The 19,640-nt window shown below is 36.5% G+C and overlaps 1 protein-coding gene and 1 long non-coding RNA gene across 2 annotated transcripts in view; one reads left to right on the top strand and one right to left on the bottom strand.

The window, feature by feature from the left end:
- Positions 1 to 707: 707 nt before the first annotated feature.
- Positions 708 to 19,640, bottom strand: part of LOC112950975 — a 23,059-nt gene continuing 4,126 nt past the window's right edge. The window contains exon 5 of the long non-coding RNA XR_003250113.1: positions 708 to 876. This is a non-coding gene — a long non-coding RNA (uncharacterized LOC112950975). The remainder of the gene's footprint in view (positions 877 to 19,640) is intronic.
- On the top strand, positions 6,092 to 17,467 carry RHAG (Rh associated glycoprotein). Its single transcript, XM_026043600.1, has 10 exons — positions 6,092 to 6,230; positions 9,425 to 9,608; positions 10,321 to 10,471; positions 11,253 to 11,400; positions 12,150 to 12,316; positions 13,119 to 13,256; positions 14,114 to 14,235; positions 14,916 to 15,001; positions 15,761 to 15,834; positions 17,323 to 17,467. Exons 1-10 carry the CDS (start codon positions 6,092 to 6,094, stop codon positions 17,395 to 17,397), a joined length of 1,284 nt encoding a protein of 427 aa, XP_025899385.1. The 3' UTR covers positions 17,398 to 17,467.

The following is a 19,640-nucleotide window of genomic DNA, read 5'->3' as shown; positions in this document are numbered from 1 at the left end:
GTTAGTTGAATAGAGGGAAAAATAAGAATATGGGTGTTTCTTGCATGCATTTTTTAAAATACAGCTTGTTCTACTTACACTAGTACTTACACTCACAACAAGGCAGTACAGATCAGAATTGGTGGCTCTCTTGAAGCAGTCAACATAGGCAAAATATATGTATTATAGTAAATATGAGTTTCTAACTTGTGGTGTGCCCCAGAGTTTACCGTAACTGTTAAGTCATTAATATCAGATAGTTATTTTCTCTTTGGCTTGAAAAATCCCCAAGTAGGTCAGACCAATTATTTCATGCATAACAGCTAAATGGCGTCTTGCTGTTTTACCACTAAGAACATTAGAACACGGCCTCTGAGAGGTTGATGTTTAGATAAATGATGATAATGCTGCATGTAGCAGGAGGTCTTCTGGGATAAGCTCTCTGGAGCCTATTTGTTATGGTCTCAGTCTGCAGACACCCTCTTCGGATCTGGCTGCTATGGATGAATTGCTCCACAAAAGTAGCACTGGGAGCGATATTAAGCAGAGAAACTGAAGTTAACATATCTTTTGATTGGGAAGTATTCCCTAACCACCCACTCTGACTCTTGGTGCATGCATTGCAATTACTGCTGCAAATTTAGTATTATGTATCTTGCTTAGGATATCTGTACCATTTGTGTACTCTGCAAGATTTAGTGGAGAGGGAAGTACTTAACCTTCTCAACGGGAGGGCAGAGTGAAGTGGCAGTGATAGGAATATATCCTCTTGCTGAAACGGAGAGCATGCCGATATTGCTGTAATCACTATTTCAGAGATGTAGCTTCTCCTATAGCAAATGGAGCATACAGGGCCTCTGCAGGAACGGCACAGCACTGTACAGAGCAAGACTGTAACTGTGGAAGAACAGTGGGGGAGAGGAAAAGGAGGATTTATAAAGCTGGAAGAGGTTGATCTAATTTTCAGCAAATGTGGAAATGCATATAGCACCTGTGTGTCATTTTATAAAGAAAGGGGNAATACTAAGACTCAGAAATAGATAGAAAATAACAAACCTAAGATAACAAACCTAAGAGAGAAACAAAATTTACTGGGCCACAACACAAAAATTGCAATCTATTTTGTCACAGACAAGGCAAACAGATATGCTCTATTGCAGTTACAGAGCCTCATGACCTCCTTATTTTTCCAAAGCATTTTTCTTTGCCATTAAGTCCTTGTAGATAAACAAATCTCCACACTTGTACAAACCTGATAGTAGAAAAGAGGGAGGGGAAACTGAGGCAAACCGGTTGATCATTGCAATTATTAATGTGGTACATAAGATCTCTGAATAAGCCCTGAAAAATGTCTCGAATTATTAGGCTAACAAAATTGTTGTCTAGATAACACTTTCTAAGATGTGGAATTTGGAAGTAGCAATTAAGTCATGGAAAAATTCCCCTGTGAAATGAAATTGCCAGAAAAGAAAGGAATTGGTGATTCCTAAGAAAGTTAAATCCAATAAGGGAAATCAGTGTATTACAAAATCTGTGACTTCCAAAGAATCTGGACTGAAATAATCTAAAATATTTCCTAAAAGTACTCATCCAAACCTGAAAGTCCCTGTGAACTTTATCACAACTGACAGATAGAAGCTGAAGCTATGTTGGCAATTTCTTTGCAGAAAAAGGRATTCCATAGTAATCTTGAGATAAATGGGAATTTGGAAAAATTCAGAACTTTCTTCACACTTGGAAATAGACTTCAAAACTCTGTGAAGCCAACTCGGCTAACTTCTTAGCTAAACCAGCTCAGAGATGTCTTCTAAACGATGTTGAAAAATCCTCATTTTCACATGCACCTTTCCAGTTTTTCTTTTTTTCTTTTAACCACTGTTGAAAGGTAAGCCTTTGCCTTGGTAGAATAATAATTGCTGTCTCCATTTAAATCTCACCCAGTGTTTTGGGTTTGTTTTTCTTTGGTGGTTTGATTTTGATTCTCATGAATATGGCAAAAATTGGGCAATGCTGTGAAGGCATATGTCACCCAAGATGAACTTGGGGGGATCTTTTGAAGTGGTGTATTTGGGAAAAGTAATGTCATGAAAAGCCAATGGAGAACAAAAATCTTCTCCTTTTCCACATCGAACGGTCCTTCCTTGTGCTTTTCTGGCAAGAGTAGCGTGAACACAGAGGCATACAGATTTCTCCTCAGCTCTGTATTGTATTTTGCACCATCGAGACAGCTCTCAGTGGGCAAAACCAATTGACATGATACYTTGCCTTGTCTGAAGTAACCCAGGCAGCCCTTCCCAGCCCTTCCCACAAGCTTAATACCAGTTTGCAAGGGGCATAATACTGGCAGCAATAGCTTCTCCACCGGCTGTAATGCCCAGATAAGACTCAGCATAGAGGTCTGATGGAGAGCAACAACACCACTTGCTTTAACATGGGAAGCATACGATTCATCATAAATGTTTTTTCCAAGTAGCATCCCTGACTTTAAGCCTTAATCTAATTTATATAATTTCCCATTGTTTTGTCAAGAAAACAGGTAGAGATTTAAGCTGTTCATAAAGCATCCATCTACCCTGAAGTAGTTCTTTTTTTTTATGACGAGAACAGTACGAACTGGCTCTTGTGTGAGGGAGAATGAGCCCCTTTATCTATTATAAGCAGCTTTCCAGCCACWCAGGGATACACCTCAACCAATAGTTTCTGCCTGTGCATTCTGTTCCTTCTTTGCAGTGCCAATGAAGTATAAGTAGAATATAAAACAGTGAAGTCTTTAAATCTACCCTGCTTTTTTTTTTCTACACAACTCACAAGCTTGATTAGACAAAATTCTCCATTTAGCCCTCTCCAGAGGGCTAAAAGAATGAAAAAACCCGCCTCGTCTTAACCTCTATAAGGTCTTTTTGTGCTGTACAAAGGAAATGTCCTGTACAGCAATCAAGCGATTTCTTCTGAAAGAGAAAGTCTGTATAGTTTTAAACAGAAAAAAAAAAAAAAAACCAGTTATTTCAGTAACAGCCTGTAACAACCAAATAGATTAAACTATGGTCTTTCTGTTAAGCCGTGACTATTGTTTGTCCATTATATTTCCCATCTCTTGCTTTGCAATCTCAGTGTTAATGTTTCTGCTTAGAAATTTTAAAAGTGGGGCATTAATAGGGGTAGAAAAACTTTTTTTTTTTTTTTTTTGGTCATACTTTGTAAGAAATTGTGCAAGAGGTTAGAGACYTGCACGGAGGGTAAGAATCTAGTCAAGACAAATTAGTTTTTGCTATCCAGGGAGTCAGAAAAAAACATTCAGTGTCATTTTCCTCTCCAAAGTGAGGGAAGCTACTTAAGCAATACATGGACAAACTGCAGTTATTGAACTGAACTTTGAACTCAGGCTGGAGCAGGATTCTTTTTTTCTCTCAGTCCATATCAGAAGTCAGCCAAGGGTGAGAAACTTCTATAAGTTTATTACAAGGTTTGCAATGGTATCTTTCCGTAGGTCATTCTGCAATGTTTGAAAGAATAAAAGAACTTTTTTTAATGACATATCAGACATTCTAATAAAGATGCTAATTCAGCCTAGAAGTTCTGCCTTGCATACATTTTTACACTATTACAGATGCAACATACCATTATTATTCATCTTCTCTAAAATTCCTTCTRTGTACTGGAATACAATTTATTCTTTCTTTCTGAAGCCCTAATCATATGAAGCTCAGCTGTGTATGCACAGGGGGTCATTTATCTGTGGCTTCTGTGCACAGCTAAACTCTTTTCTCTTTATGTGACCAAAAAAAGACATATAWATATATATGTGCACATGCAAGGGATGAATTACTGCTAAGCAAACAAGAATGAGCTTGACAAGGTCTTGAAATTCTCAGATGAGAAGAGTGGACTCACCTGACTTAGTTTTCTAAAAATTATATAGGTAAGTCTGAGCTATTCACCGAATAATCATACTCACCAAATTATAATCAACATGTAATTTAAGATGTAGTGAAATATTCTTGGGCAGTTCTGCTTAAATTAGCTTGGTTTGACTGAGTTCTAAATTTAAATAATCCTCTTTCTCAGTAAGAGATCAACCAGGAGCCCTTTCTGCACTCTTGAAATAATTTAACAATCTTGAGCATTGTATTTACTGCATATGAGATTTTCACGCAGGAATAATTATATAATGAACCAAAAAAATATGTAATTGTGTTTAAGATTACAAGTCCCAGGGGAAAATTCTTTTCATTTTTGAATAGTTGAGATACTTACGGTTGAATTTAAAGAAAAAAAAAAGCTTTTATAGAACAAAGAATTTTATTCATGATTTTGCACCTTTTTAACAACTTCCTATAAAAATGAAGTGGTTAGCAGCTCCTTACAATCAAACACAGAAGTCTGCCTTATCCTGTCTTGCAGTAAGGCTAATCAATACAGCTTTTAAGAAAGCTGTGCTTCCTCTCTTTTAACTGTTCAAATGAAATATAGTTCCTAAAATGAAAATGTAGACATTTTAGCTTTGCAAGTGCAATATTTTGCTAAGTCTGCCTTGCTAAGAATCTTCTTTTCCATTTGAAAATATCTTAATTTCCATTCCTTTTCAAGGGTCTGAATGGAGCCAGAGGCTGCACAACAGTGCCCAGCTGTACACTAAATGAATACATATTTTTTAGTCTCATGAACTGTGTGAGCACCTTTCCAATAATAGCTGGAATCCAATTTCCAATAGGACTGCAGCCTGAGATAGTATCATCTCGCAGCAGCTGCAGACTATGTCAGTTTTACACCCAAAAGTTGGTATAGCTGCTTATTCCTGTATCCTAGCAGTGCTACTAGTTGATCAAATAGTTTTCTACTGTGGTACTATCAGTCTTTTTATGTTTATGTCTTACTCCTACAATGCAATTTTGGTCTTTATTTTTATTCCTAGATGCCTAGCACCTTCGTTAGCTACATTATAGGTAGAGAAAATTCTGCCTAATTTTACAAGTCCTACAGATAGGAATTATTATCAAGGAATTATTTCATTCATTATTTACTACCAATATTTTTCTGGTGCATTCTGGCTCAAGAATTAGACTTTCCATTTTCATTTTTATATTACCATGTGATCTTCAATATTGAAATTCCACCTGAAAAAAGTGTATATTCAGATGATGTTTAAATATTTTTAATCCTATTCTGTATACTGAATTAACAGAGGGGAGAGACGGTACTATAGCAATAACATAGCCTATCCCAAAAGCTACAAAACTTTAAAGATTCTACAGAAACTCTGATGAGCAATATGAATATTCAAAATATATAATCATACTCAGATTAATCTCGGTGAAATTTAAGGTGCTCCTTATTCATGAGAACATTTACACATCGAAGTTGACATTTTAAAACTTTTAAAAAGCTTTCTAATCTAATCTGATTGTCTGAGCTAAGAGAAATGAAAAAAAATCAAAGTTGAAAAATAAATCTCTTCTTCATGTTTCTCTTTTTTATAATAATCTACAGCTTCTATAGTTTTGTTTTTTAACAACTACAAACATCCTTTCTTCTTTTTRAGATGCATTATTATTTTCTTTTTAAGCAACTTGTGCTGCATTTATGCATATTTCACTATGAAATGAAAGTGCTTCTGCACTTCACCGAAACAAATTCACTTTGTTTACTTATTCTATTGCCAAAAGATAGATTATCCACATTTCACATCATATGAAAAATAATTTACCTATTTAAAATTAAAGCTACAAATTGGAGAAATTATTGACTACAGGAAACACAACAGGCTACAGTTGTGTTTCGTATTATGTGTAGCAAATCAGGAGATGCAAGATCTTCTTCCAAGGTGTTATTTCCTTAAAATTATATACATGTATCTATAAATATATATATAAAAGATACTGAGGAGTATATTCATGAATAAGTGACCTATTTTGTACTACAAACTGAAGAATTTGTAAAATAGCATTTCACACACAGAAATAGCTGGGGAACAGCAATTACTATACTGACCTATACTCTTCCCTCCCATAGTGGGTGTGACAGGGGTTTTCTTGTCTCTCTCTTGCTATATAACCAAGATCCACTGAATTACCCAACCCTCTATCAGGCCGTCACAGCTTGCTGCTGTCCTGCAATGCCTTCAGCCATTGACACCAATATGAAGTTCAAGTTTTCTATCCTGGCTCTTCTTCTGGAAGTGGCCATAATTATCATGTTCGGTTTATATGTGGAATACAACAGCAGTGATGCTGCCCAGGATGCTCTATACCCATGTAAGTATTGCTGTCTCATGCTAATACTATTTCAAAGTTCTTTAAAATAATCCTAAGCAAAGTTTCTAAACAAAGAGTATCCTCTTAGCAGAATCCTCTTAGCTTAGCAGAAACAATAACTCAGCTATAAAAGAGAGGCAGGCTTTGGGGCAAAAGAGCTTTTTCTAGGATATGTAAGCAGCAGCTTTCAAAGCTATTCAAGCTCAGATCATATGTTCTGAAAATAATAAAAGCTGTTCCATGAGAAAAGTCTTTTCCATGCAGTGTTTGTTCAGCCAGTTGAAACTGGAGAAATCTGAATTTCTTTGAATATTCTGCCATTTTCTAGAGATGAATGACAATGCTCCCTGCCAGCTTTTCTCTCTTGACTGCTGTATGATATTGAGACAATTAACCTCCCATTACTATTGACCAGGTTTGAAAAGGTCATTTTATCATAACATGAAAATAGGCAGTTTATTCAGCACTGTTAAAAAATATGTTTGCAAAAAAATGAACTACATAAAACGAAAATTTTTTGTCACAGGGTGGAGAAACTCCTTATCTTTTAAAGCAAACCGGTGGCTCAGCTGTGGTGTTTGGACAGTAGTAATATTCACTCCATAAATGTTTTTGATGGTTTGTTGTCCTGGATATGCCTGATGGAGGTGATGAAAATGCCTAGAGAAAATGTTTTTGGCATGAGAAGCAGTTGCTGATTGTACCCACCCTTCCCTTCTTACACAAAGAGCAGGTCCTGGTGAATAAATAGCATGAGTAGTTTGCAGAGGAACATTCTGTGTCTTTTTTACACTAACGAAAGTTTGTTGCTTCTCTTCTTGGATCCAATACTGTAAAAATGTCCTGATTGGAATCCTCTTTACAATGGTCATAACAATGCAGAGCTCCTCCCCGGTATGTAGTGCACATGTATGTACTGCTCCTTTTGTATTACTCCAGCTATCATCTAGGATGTTATCTAGGTAACGTAACCCTCAGATTCAGGTTGAGATCTAATCGATATGCAAGAACAACCTTCTGCAAGTGGAATATCACCATTTAGAGCTCTTGTACTTTCTTAGACTCCTGCTTGCAAACAAAATGAAAGAAGGTTCCTTTGCTGAAAATGAAAGAATGTTGCACAGTTTTAAGAATTAGGACACAATTCTTTTAAACGGTGAGTCTTCTGGAATTTTTTTGACAGAGGCTGTCTGAACCATGCATAGTTCCATGAGTACTGACTTTCTCACAGGAGCTCCTGAGGTARCATTAAACAAAAACCCTGGCCTTGCCCTTGAAACGAGCCCTGTTTTTCAATTTCACTTCTATGCTTTAAAAGGAGGGCAAAGAAATGGCAGGATCCTCATTCAGTTCATGGAAGAAAAGTTTCTTCTCACCAAATGTTAACTCTAAAAAAAGACCTTAAGACCTTAAGATGTAGCTTATTGAGTTAGGGGTCATCTATAGTMTTCACCTCCTTAAGACTAGTGCCTGAGATACATGTGAAAAATTGCCTTGTCTCAGTCTCTCCACTTCTGCCCTCAGAGGCAGTATATGRGTAGGTTATACTATGCAGTAATATCTTGCCAAAAGCTAAGACTATTGTAATATAGATGTTTCTGAGTCTGGACTTCCTCTGAGGTGACAAAATGCTGGGGCAAACTGCTTCACATGCTCAGGAAGACCTGGGATGTTATCTTCATTCATACCTCATTATATGGTAGATTTAGTTGCTTTAGCTAGAGTCCAATTTATATTGCCAGATCTGCAACACAAGGCCAGCTTTTGTATTCATTAAATACCTCTGTAACATGGACYCGAGCTATTTCAGCATTTTTGGATACATCCCTTAGAAAGATGAAAAAAAAAAACTGAAAGTCACCATAGCTTTACACCTAGACAAGGAGACCTAAGCTGAGATGATAAAGAGAATTTTGGAAAGTATCTGAAAATTGAGTGACATGGTGGAAAATGGAGATTCCAATGGATTACAGGAGCCTGAGAAAGCCCCATCAGTGGCTATTATCAAAATCAATTAAAAAAAAAAAAAAAAGAAAAATCCTGGCTGGAAAGGAAGCAAAAGTGATGGGAATGCCTGCACATTTAGACCTTAACTCTTAAAACTTTGTAATCCAGTGTAAACATTCTTACTTGTATGTATGCAAGCATTTCAGTGCCGTGTCAGAACTAGCACATGGCAACGCAAACACAATAAGGTTTATTAGGAATCTCCAGTAATTTATTATACTTTTGGGCCCTCTTTTGGCTAAAGATGGCAGTGCATATAGCAAAATTGGAGGAAACATGAAAATGGCACAACTGACAAATACTTCAAGCCAAAAGCTACATTACTAGGTCAGTATTTTAGTTTTTCCTATATATTTGCATCTTGAGTCCAATGAAAGAGAAATGTAAACAGTAAATTTCTCTCTACTGAGATTCTTACTAACAAYAAAATCAGAAAAAAAATCTTTATTACTGGACTCAGATCTGGTAGGTTCAGAGATCATCATATCATGTTAAATATTTCAGAATAGCAAAATGTCTTAAAATGGAAAATAATATCCATATCAAATGACAAATTCATTTTATAATAATAAGCCAGAAAAATGGAGAAAAGAAAAACAGTAATTGAAATAATTAGCCATATTTTAACAATTAGAATTGTTTGAAGGAGGTATAAGTATATGCTGATTATCAGTATTAATATTTGTTTAGTTCTCAAAGGCAATTAGGATATTACAAGTGCCTAGGTAAAAAAATTAGAATATCTTTTTTTCATTGAGTAAATTGTTGAATCACAGGCATGCTTTTGTTGGTGGCAAACTAGCATGCTTCCAGACAATTGTCATGTATTCTTTTGGTGTTAGGTCAGAACATTTTGGAGGAGATAACTCCAATYTGAGAAGGAAAGTTTGCTGTGTGGACAAGAAACTGTGATATTCCAGGTAGCTTCGAGCCCAGAGGTAGTTCCAGGCACATTAAATTTTCTAGTATAGGTATAGAATTAGTGATCTTTGCAGAATGGTACAGCTAGTCATGTCTGATACTGAGTGCCAAAGTTTCAATACATTCAATATGCAACAAGTAGCTTATCATCAAATACAGATGAATGACAATATGAGTTTGGAWTTTTTTTTTCTATTAAACCCTTCTTTGTTTCTGGCTTACCTCTATYTGTATATATCCTTTTTAAATACTTTTTTCCCCTTAAGACTTTCAGGATGTCCATGTGATGATATTTGTTGGATTTGGCTTCCTAATGACCTTTCTGAAGAAATATGGATTCAGCAGTGTTGGTATCAACATGCTCATTGCTGCCTTGGGTCTGCAGTGGGGCACCCTGATGCAAGGATTTTGGCATGGTAAAGGAAGGACCATTGATATTAATATAAAAAGGTATGTGTGACATTTCTAGAATTAGTCATCTACCCCTTCTAATCCTTACAGATAGATAAGATATCAGGGGAAAAAAAAACATAAAACATAAAAAGTATAAACATAAAAAAAAACACACTTTATTGAGATCAGACATCTGATCTCACTAAAATTTGATGGAGCATTAYTATCCAGCTCTCAGCATTCATCAGTCAAGATGAATGAGAGAAGACTCTTGAGACTCTTCATTTCTCAACAGTCAACAGCAGTGCAGTGGCCCAAAGAAAAAGAGGATAAAATTTGGGTCATAAAGTCAGTGGTCCATAAGCCATGTCGAGACACCCTTTTGAATCACTGCAGCCCTGGAACTTGSAATGTTTCCCTCACTAGCACAGCACCAGGAGCTCTCCAGATCTCTCTTGCATCCACCAGGCACAATAATGTCTCTACTTCACTATAATTTCAACTAGCTGCACACCAATATGGTCTAAGCAGAAGGTAACTTTCCTACGTTTTWTCCTTAGTAAGCAGTAATATCTCCTTCTACAAAAAAAAACGAAATATTTGATTTAAATTTTGTTCACAAAGAGCAGAATGTATCCTAGCAGTTCTAAATCTCAGTGGTTAAAGCTTTATCATTTTTCTGATGCAAGTTTTAGTCCATCTTATTTCTAGAAAACCGATTTTCTATKTCTGTATATTTTTGTCTTTTTTTTATGATTATTTTCTTCAGCATGATAAATGCAGATTTCAGTACAGCAGCTGCTTTAATTTCATTTGGAGCCCTCCTGGGGAAAACAAGTCCAGTTCAGATGCTAATCTTGACGATTTTGGAGATCACATTATTTGCATGCAATGAACATCTCGTTACAGAAGTATTTGAGGTACAAATATTTAGAAATATATATATGTCTTCTGGTTACAACCAACAGTAATCTATATTGTGTGGTTTGCCTTACACAACCATCTACCTCTTCTCACATTGTATTCCCAAGCCTTTTCTCTTCCTCTTCTACAGTCCAGCTTTTCCTGTTCAAATATTTCACTGCTTTATCTCACCTGAAGATATTACTTTGGTCTATTATGGCACATTCGGGTTGAACCACCAGTATTTTTATTACTCCCTAGATGCAAGGTAACATGACTTTAATCTGAGTTTCAGAAATCAGAAAGAAAACTCCTGCTAAATATTTCTACATTCTCCAGAAATCCTGATCTGGACAAAGAAATGATGGCAATTTTAAGTATATATTTGAAAAAGAATGTTTTTGAAAGTAAGAGTGTCATCTAAATATTAAAAAAAATTACAAGAAATATGAATGTGTATGTCTAGGAAAGCTAAAAGCATCCTGGTGTCCATATCTAAAGACCCTCTGATAATCTATTCCATTGATTTTGCTTTTGATTATAGAAATCTCTGAATATTTTCTCTTTGATGTTAAACTATCTTATTTTCCCCTGTATCTCCCTTAGTAAATAAAATAAATACTATTCTTATAGTCAAGCCTAATAAAGGAATGTTGCATTTTAAACGAGAGACCCTAAACTACTAGACTAGAGACTAAACAAAAAATAAACTACCAGAGTTATCCAGACTTCTSATTAATCAGATCCTCACTCTTCTATTTAAAAGCTGTGGTATTGTTTTTTGGATCCCTGTTGCAGGCCACGGATGTTGGAGCCTCAATGACTATCCATGCTTTTGGAGCTTATTTTGGTTTGGCRGTAGCTCTAGTCCTGTATCGCCCTGGCTTGAAAAACAAGCATGAAAATGAAGAGTCAACCTACCACTCTGATATATTTGCCATGATTGGTAAGTACAAGAAGCATAGAGAAGTAACAGTGAGCTCTGGTTAGTTGCCCATCTTTTTTTTTTTTCAGTTTGTTTTTCATATTGCCTATTTTTACACTGCATCCATTTTTTCTACATACAGTCCTACGGTCATTTTCTTTTTTGTTTGACACATGCATGAAATTTTCAGTGAAGCCCATGTTTTCACAGTTTTTTCTTTGGATAAAAAGAGTAAATATCAAATAAAACATGCATTTTCACTGTTCATGGGTGGGGAGGCCCTTCTTGTGATTTCTACTATGAGCATGATCTCCATAGAAATTGGCATATTCAACTGTGTCTTGTCCTTCCAATAAATGTTACAAAATGTATGGTTTATGAAAGGGACATACATCTTTTTCTCACTGAGACTCTATGAGTCCATAGATCAATGTATCAGCTAAAATGATCAGTTATATCAATAGGTGATAAAAGATTTCTGTCTTGCACCAGCACACATCCTATTCTGCCATCACTTTTACAGAGGATGTGAGCTCTGGAAGTGAGGTGCTGGTGAAACACAGTGAGGGTCTCTCAAGATATCTCAAAGTCATCCAGCAAGATTTGACAGAGAACATGTGTCAGAATCCTAGATGCTATTTCATATTATTATTTCATATTGATAATATTCCTAAATTCCTATAAATACTTCTTTTGCATTGAATGTTTTGCATTAAAATATCCCTTGTGACTGAACAGTCCTTTTTTGTTTTTGTCTTTTATTCATCCAGGCACCCTATTCCTTTGGCTGTTTTGGCCCAGTTTTAACTCTGCTATTGCATATGACCAAAACTACCGGACTATAGCAATTGTCAACACTTACTACTCCCTTGCTGCATGTACTGTTGTAACATTTGCCCTCTCTAGCCTGGTGGATGAGAGAGGCAAATTTAGTATGGTAAGAGTCATGCCAAACCCTGTGTTAAATCGTGTCAACCCTATAAAGTAAAGAAAATGCTGTAGATATCCAACATGTATGAGCTATTTGGAGCTTCTCCTCATATTGTAGGCAAAATTAGCACTCACATGCTCCTAAAAGGTACAATGTCAGATTGGACCATGTGTCATCTCTCCTTGTGGGAGATCTCTTCTTGTGGGATCTCAGTGGGATCAGTTCATCTGGAAAACCCAATGTCTCAGACATCATAGTGTCTTATAGCCTCAGACATTATAGCGATGCTTCCGTTTCCGTGCTCTTGCTTGCCCACAGAACCAGCTGTGGACAAGAGCCACAGGCATATTACTCTAAAGTTCAGGTGGTCTTTGGGGTCTTATTCCAAAGAAATTCTTATATGAATTATTATATTGAAATAGATAAAAGAACTCTCTGAAGGCACTGACAAGTGGCCTGACAGTCTCAGAGTTCAGCTGCACAGCAGCCAAAGTCAAATGACTTTGGAAGTGCCAGGATTCCACGCTTTCCTCTCCATGACCTAAAATCCATGTTTTTGCGGCTGTTGCAGAGCTCATGTGAGCCCATAGCAGACCCAAGCTAAACTAGGTTAGAGTATTTTGAACAAAACTCCTAAATATGCAATGTGGAGGCACATTTTAAAATTGTATTCAACATTCATTGGACAATTCCTATCTAACAACAACAAAAGCAAAGTACAAGCACATCTTACAAGTCATTCAGACCTCCCTACCACCGAAGTGTCTATTCCACATATATCATCTTCACTACTGTATATCCTCTGCAGGTTCTCATTCAAAATGCCACCCTGGCAGGAGGAGTAGCAATCGGTACCTGCGCTGACATGCCAATCTACCCTTTTGCTGCCATGTGCATTGGGAGCTTTGCTGCGATCGTCTCCGTCCTTGGGTTCAAGTTCCTGACTGTAAGTTTAATCTGGGACCAGCCTCTGCTCTCATTAACTTTATCGCTTCAGTGACTTGGTTTACTAGAAATGAATTTTAGTAATTGTCTTATTCTGGACACACAGAGTCCACAAATACTAGTTAACTTACTAACAAATCAGTGTGACAAATATATGCAACTGAACCATCTTGAACTTCTTGTCTAGATAAAAATGTAGATAGATCCTGAAGATATTAGAGTTCATTGAACTTGGGAATTCAGTCCCAAGGAACTGGCAGAATTTTCCTTCAATATCCATGTTTCCCTAAGAATTTCCATCAGGAGAACTGTGCTTAAGATTAACACTGAAACAATATTAAATTTCAGTGTTTTAAGGTTTCTAAATAAATCTGTAATGGAAAATAATTTTGAGGTCCAAAATGAAAGTGTTTCATATACAAAATATCAAAGCAAAATGTTCTGACTAATTTTGGTGTCTTTTGGTAGTGCTGCTTGCTTTGATTTCAACAAACTGCCATTTTCTGAGGGAGAAAGATTCTGGAAGAAAATAAGTGAYTAGCAGACACATAACCATAATGTCTGTATTAGCATTATTAGAGTGTCTGAAAACATCAGGAGCATCACAGAACTACCATGTTTTGTACCATTATACTTACAAATGCACATTGCGTACTTGTGCCACTGTGGTCAGTTATGCAGCTTTCTTCATGTACATAGTTTCATAAGGAAGGGGAAGAYAGCCAGATTTCATAGCCAGACTCCACCTACATAAAGCATGTTTACTTGTTCTTCTCTCATTATTTCTTTTGCTTATTTTTCWACAGACAATGTAAGAGTATAAATTCACCATAGACATTGTGTGCCCTTTTGTTTCAGCCTTTTATGGCGTCCAAGCTGCACATTCAGGACACTTGTGGAGTCCATAATTTACATGGTTTACCTGGAATACTGGGAGGTATTGCAGGCATCATTGCAACTTCAATCAAAAATGAAAACAGGTAAGCTGGGGATAGAAGACAGAAAGAACTTTCCTTTAGGGAACGTTTATTTCTTTTTTTCATCCTTTGGATATAAATATGATTTATTTTCACAATATGCACCTYTGGTTTGATGACAGACATGGTGTTCTGGTTAAATACATCTCTTCTTGAAATCCTGCCTTTAATATACTGTTTGTATGCTAAGTTTGTTCCAAACTAAAAGCTCAGGTAAAAAATAAAAGTCATAAAAAGCAGCAACTGACAGCACAGTGCATCAAAAACAACAGAACTTTTATTATGATTCTATAATTATGCTGCTGGCAGCTGTAAGATATCCAAGAAAACAAATTAATTGATTTTTACAAAGTTTTATGAACTTTTTTACAACAAAAACTACAGGAAGATGAAATGGTGGTCTTTTTCTCAAAAGGGAACAATCCCAGAAGGCTTGTAAGATACTAATAACCTTTGCAAAGACTTAGAACTCAGTTTTTCAGAGAGACTTAGAAATCAGTGTTTCAAAGACACTGAGTTTTAGTGTAAATCAAGACTGAAATAAAACCAATCATCACACACGTTTTATGCCTTGGCCACAGCAATGATAGGAAGGCCATCCTGTCCAGCAGAGAGCAAGCATGAACAGAGCTGTAAGACAAAAGTTCAGAGTGTCACAGTTTTTGTTTTTCTGCCCTTTTCAGACCAGCTGTCCACCTCACTCCCCTCATGCAGGCTGCTGCCTTGGGCAGCACCATCGGAATTGCACTGGCAGGTGGATTATTCACAGGTCAGTACTCTAAACCACTGGAACATACTCTCAAAAAGTGGACTTTGGCTGAGGATTCCTTAGTCTGATGTAGTCTTGGGTATAGTCTTGTAGTCTTAGTCTTGGGTGACAGAGCCCTGGAACAGGCTGCCCAGGGAGGTTGTGGAGTCTCCTCTGGAGGTCTTCAAAACCCGCCTGGATGCCACCCTGTGCCACATGCTCTAGGTGTGCCTGCTTGAGCAGGAAGGTTGGACTAGATGATCTCCAGAGGTCCCTTCCAACCTTGAACATTCTGTGATTCTGTATGTAGGACTTTTACAGGTACTCTGGTATATGTAGACTAACGGGAAACTTACATGTTCTGAGAAACCAATATCTCAGACAAACCTGTACTGTGTAGCTGACAAATATGATAAATTAAAGGCTGGTAACTCAATTATACTTGGACAGATTGCTTGAGGACATAACCCACATCACGGTATCTTTAAGGGCGAAAAAAGTAGACACTTTCCAAAGAAAAGTTCATGTTGAAGCAAAAAGAAATCCAGGGTGAAATCTGGGGAGAATTTGTGTAATTAAAACCAAGACTTTATCAATGTCAATATGTAGCAACATGCATCATCTCCAATAATGACAGATGTGATGTCCCAGGAGAACTGGACATTTCTGTAGGCTAGAAAACAAGGCAAAGAATTTAAATGACTCCCTAGGACAGATAAAAGAAGCATCTTTGGGGGCGTATTGTCCATTTTTTAATCTCTGATAATTATTTCCTTGCAGGTGCCATTTTAAAGTTGCCCTTCTTGGGACAAGCATCTGATGAAAATTGCTTTGATGACTCTGTTTATTGGGAGGTAAGATATAACTTATGGTTAGGAAATGATCCTGTTAGACAAGGTTTGATTTAGTTATGTGGGAGACATACAATATATTAAAGTCCTCTCCTCGATTTTGTGGAAACACAATATGACCATTTTTTAAAACAGAAAGGATCACTTCCACACAAGAACTTGAAATTGTTGATTTGCTTCAGACTTTGACTTTACCAAGACCATTTTGGACTTCTTTCATTTTTATGCCTTTACATCTGACTGGACTTGAGAAAATAAAAAAGTAGAAATATAACCAATTAATTGAGACTAGAATTATTTTAACTCCCTTTTAATTGCTTACTCTTCAAGTTCCTTCTTGTTGATGTTTAGCAATATAGTTAGCAATATTCTTGGCTACTTTTCTAGTGTAATCCAGAATTTCCTAGCTAATGAAATTTAGGGCATATATTCAGTATTTATTGGGGTAGTCACTTTAAACTGAGCAGAACCTCTTCAGTTTCCTGTGTGATCTGACCACTGAAGATATATTCAGAAGAAGACCTACCTCCTGGAATTACTGGTTTATGCATGAAGACCCAGATGGGGATGAGAAACAACTACATCTGAAAAAGTCCTTCTGTACTCAAATAAATATAGTTTTAGATTACAGTTCATTGGAATAATTTCAGATGGATATTAAGGTCAGATGAATTAGGATCTTAAAAGCCAATATACCTTCTACAGATTATGATGGACCCTTTGCTGAATACCTCAGATTTGGAGCTCTGTGCTGCAGACACCCAGATTTGATCAGTCCCACACATGTCTCTGAGTTAGGTGACTATTAAGAGACTAGATGACTAAACAGGGTTTGACCCCTTGTCCTATCACTAGCCAGCACCAAGAAGAGTTTAGTCTCATCCTTCCTACATTCTCCACTCAGATACTTACACATATTGATCAGATCTCTTCTCAGCCTTCTTTAGGCTAAACAGGTCTAGCTCGCTTTGTCTTTCCTCATAAGACAGATGCTCCAGTCCCTTAATCATCTTTGTCACTGTACCCTCTGTCTCTGGTGTCTGCTGGACCCTCTCTAGAAGCTCCACATCCCTTTGATGTTAGATTATTGTTGTTGAATGTTAGTTAACTCTCCTGGACTCTCTTTCCTTCTAGGACCCTGACCCAGGGGATTCCTCCAAGGAGCTCCCTGAAGAGGTCAGAGTTAGCTCTCCTAAAGTCCAGGAATAATGATCAGAGTTTCTTTAGAGATGGATAGCTTGTTTCCTCAGAGCTCATCAAAAGCCCAGCCTAGAACTTTTGCACACTGGAGTGAGTGTTAAGGTATTCCTTTATTAAGGACACTGAATTTAACCCTTAGAGTTCAGGATTGCTGGCTGATGTAAGTCTGGGTTATTGATAATAAATAATATATATAAAGAGAATGACCTTATCAGTGCATGTTAATAACCTCTTAGGACAAAATGAGTTCTTTATGTCATTCACTGAATTCTTCTTTGGTTTTCATGGCAGGTTCCAGAAGAGATGAATCTACCTGAAATTCCTCCCAACAACCGTGACGGGCACAGATCTGAAACCATGATGTAGGGAAATGAATAAATAAATCTCTGTCATAATGATGGTGATGTTTTCAGTGATAAAAAAAAGAGTATCATCCTAACCACTACTGCTTTTCAAAAAAGAGATGCAGATAGCTATATTTCTGTAGTAGAAAACAAGATTTATTTTAGAATATGTTGCTATTACGCTGAGCTGGGTTGAAATATTTGGCTCCTTTCAATATATTCCCTCATCGAAAATGAGGAAAAGAACACAAATTGTTCTAGAAGAAAGTTTGCTGTATATTATCATTTGTCATCACTGAGACAATGTAGCCATTGACATAATCTGTGTGTTACAAGTCTTTACGGACATACCATATTTAAATGCAAAATTACTCAGTGAGAGTCCTATCTTTTAACTACCTAGGGATAATTAAGCAGATGGTAATGAAGGAAAGGATTGATATCCTTTAYTTGGATTTTAATAAGGTTTTCACTAGAGCATCTCAGATTAACCTTAAAGAAAGTTGTTGTCAGATTGCTGCATAAGAAAAAAATCTACTATAAATCAAAAAATGATTAAATGACAGGAAGCAAAATGTTGAGATAATTTTAACTGCAAAGCATRGAATATAGCGATTGAGGAAATATGCTAAGCTGCAATATGAGTGACAAGATTTTTGTTAATATATTTATTTAAAAGAAGAAGGAAGTTAACYGGTGACAAATTTAATTATCGGTGCYRAATTAGTAAGGCTATTTCAAAGACAAGATAAAGGAATCCATCAGAGGCTAAAAAAAAGTGATTACACAATACTGTCTTGCTAAAGCCAACGTTAATAGGTAGAAAATAGAGCTGTTAATATCAATGGATAAAAYCAGAACAAAATGCTAGCTCCCAGAAAATGTGTGAGTTGTTAAGGACTGGTCAGAAAGCAGTCATGTTCAAAATGCAGAAGACTTTACAGAAAACATCTGGGTGCCAATTCTATATTGGAAGTCATGGCCTCAAAACCAAGACAAAGCAGAAACAGAAAAYTGAAGCTAAATCAAGGTATAATAATTCTACTCATATAGAAATGACCCATCAAGCAAGACAAAAATTGTGGAAACTGAAGGAGTTCTATGAAGTAACAGTAAATGGAATCTGAGTCATGCATCTGCACATATCTAAATGGTGTTCTTCATCAAGAAGCAATGGACAAGAACTGAAGAACTAACCAAAAAGGTTAGAGGGCTTCTAGGCTTTATTCATTCATACAAAGCTACCACTAAAGTCTCTAGAGGACAAGCTACAGTTGATGAACTTTCAAGACATTTGTATTGGCATTTTATTTGAAGTATTATTTCCGGTATTTAAGGGGAAACCACATCTCAAATCAAGTAGTAAAGGACTATATTTTTCTGTTCTGTTACTATATTTTTCCTTGAAAAACTTAAGAAAGATACTAGACAAGGCTGTTCCTTGTGACATTTCAGCAGGGTACTGCTTTGTGTGTCAGATTTATATCTATGATTGTCATAATTTTGTTGCACACTTTGCACTATTTAAGACATGTTCTACTACTTCATTAGTTGAAAGGAATCTGTTTATCCTTTCTAAGCCCTCACACTTTTTTTTTTCATAAAAATGGAGTAGAGATCTGACAATGTTAATGTTGAATATGTAGATTGTGTAAGTATTTTCTGCATAATTTACAAAGGTTCAAAATACTTGAAAAAAAGATTCCATAYGTAAAATATTGTAAAAGTCTTACTCCTCAAAGTCTTATTTGATGATTCAAATTGTCTGCCATACTCCTGCAGCACTGGGGGTAATTTCAGTGACTGTGCTTGTTTAATGCAATGGAATATTTGTGTATGTGAAAAGGTACTGCTCACTGTGAGCAAATCTTTTGGAATGATGCCCTGAATAGTTATATTTAGCTAGTTAAAATAAAAGGGGGAAAATAAAGTGTTTTGCTCTTCTACTCTATATTTTTTTCTAAAGTAACCTAGAACCACCAAATACTGATTCTTTTCTCCAAAACCTAATACTCCYGAGAAATTAGTCCTTTGAGCTCCCTCAAAAAACCTGAAGGACCAGTCTTTCTACAGAGAGATTTATTCCACCTAAACCGTAGATCATGTAGAGATCAGGGGGATTGGACTAGATGTCCTCTGAGGTCCCTTCCAACCTTAAGCATTCTATGATCTTCCTTCCTTCCTTCCTTCCTTCCTTCCTTCCTTCCTTCCTTCCTTCCTTCCTTCCTTCCTTCCTTCCTTCCTTCCTTCCTTCCTTCCTTCCTT

Source organism: Nothoprocta perdicaria, unplaced genomic scaffold, assembly GCF_003342845.1.
Source record: "Nothoprocta perdicaria isolate Ctin4 unplaced genomic scaffold, notPer1 scaffold_330, whole genome shotgun sequence".
NCBI classification, from domain to species: Eukaryota; Metazoa; Chordata; class Aves; order Tinamiformes; family Tinamidae; genus Nothoprocta; species Nothoprocta perdicaria.
This window is presented reverse-complemented; position numbering and strand designations above follow the sequence as displayed.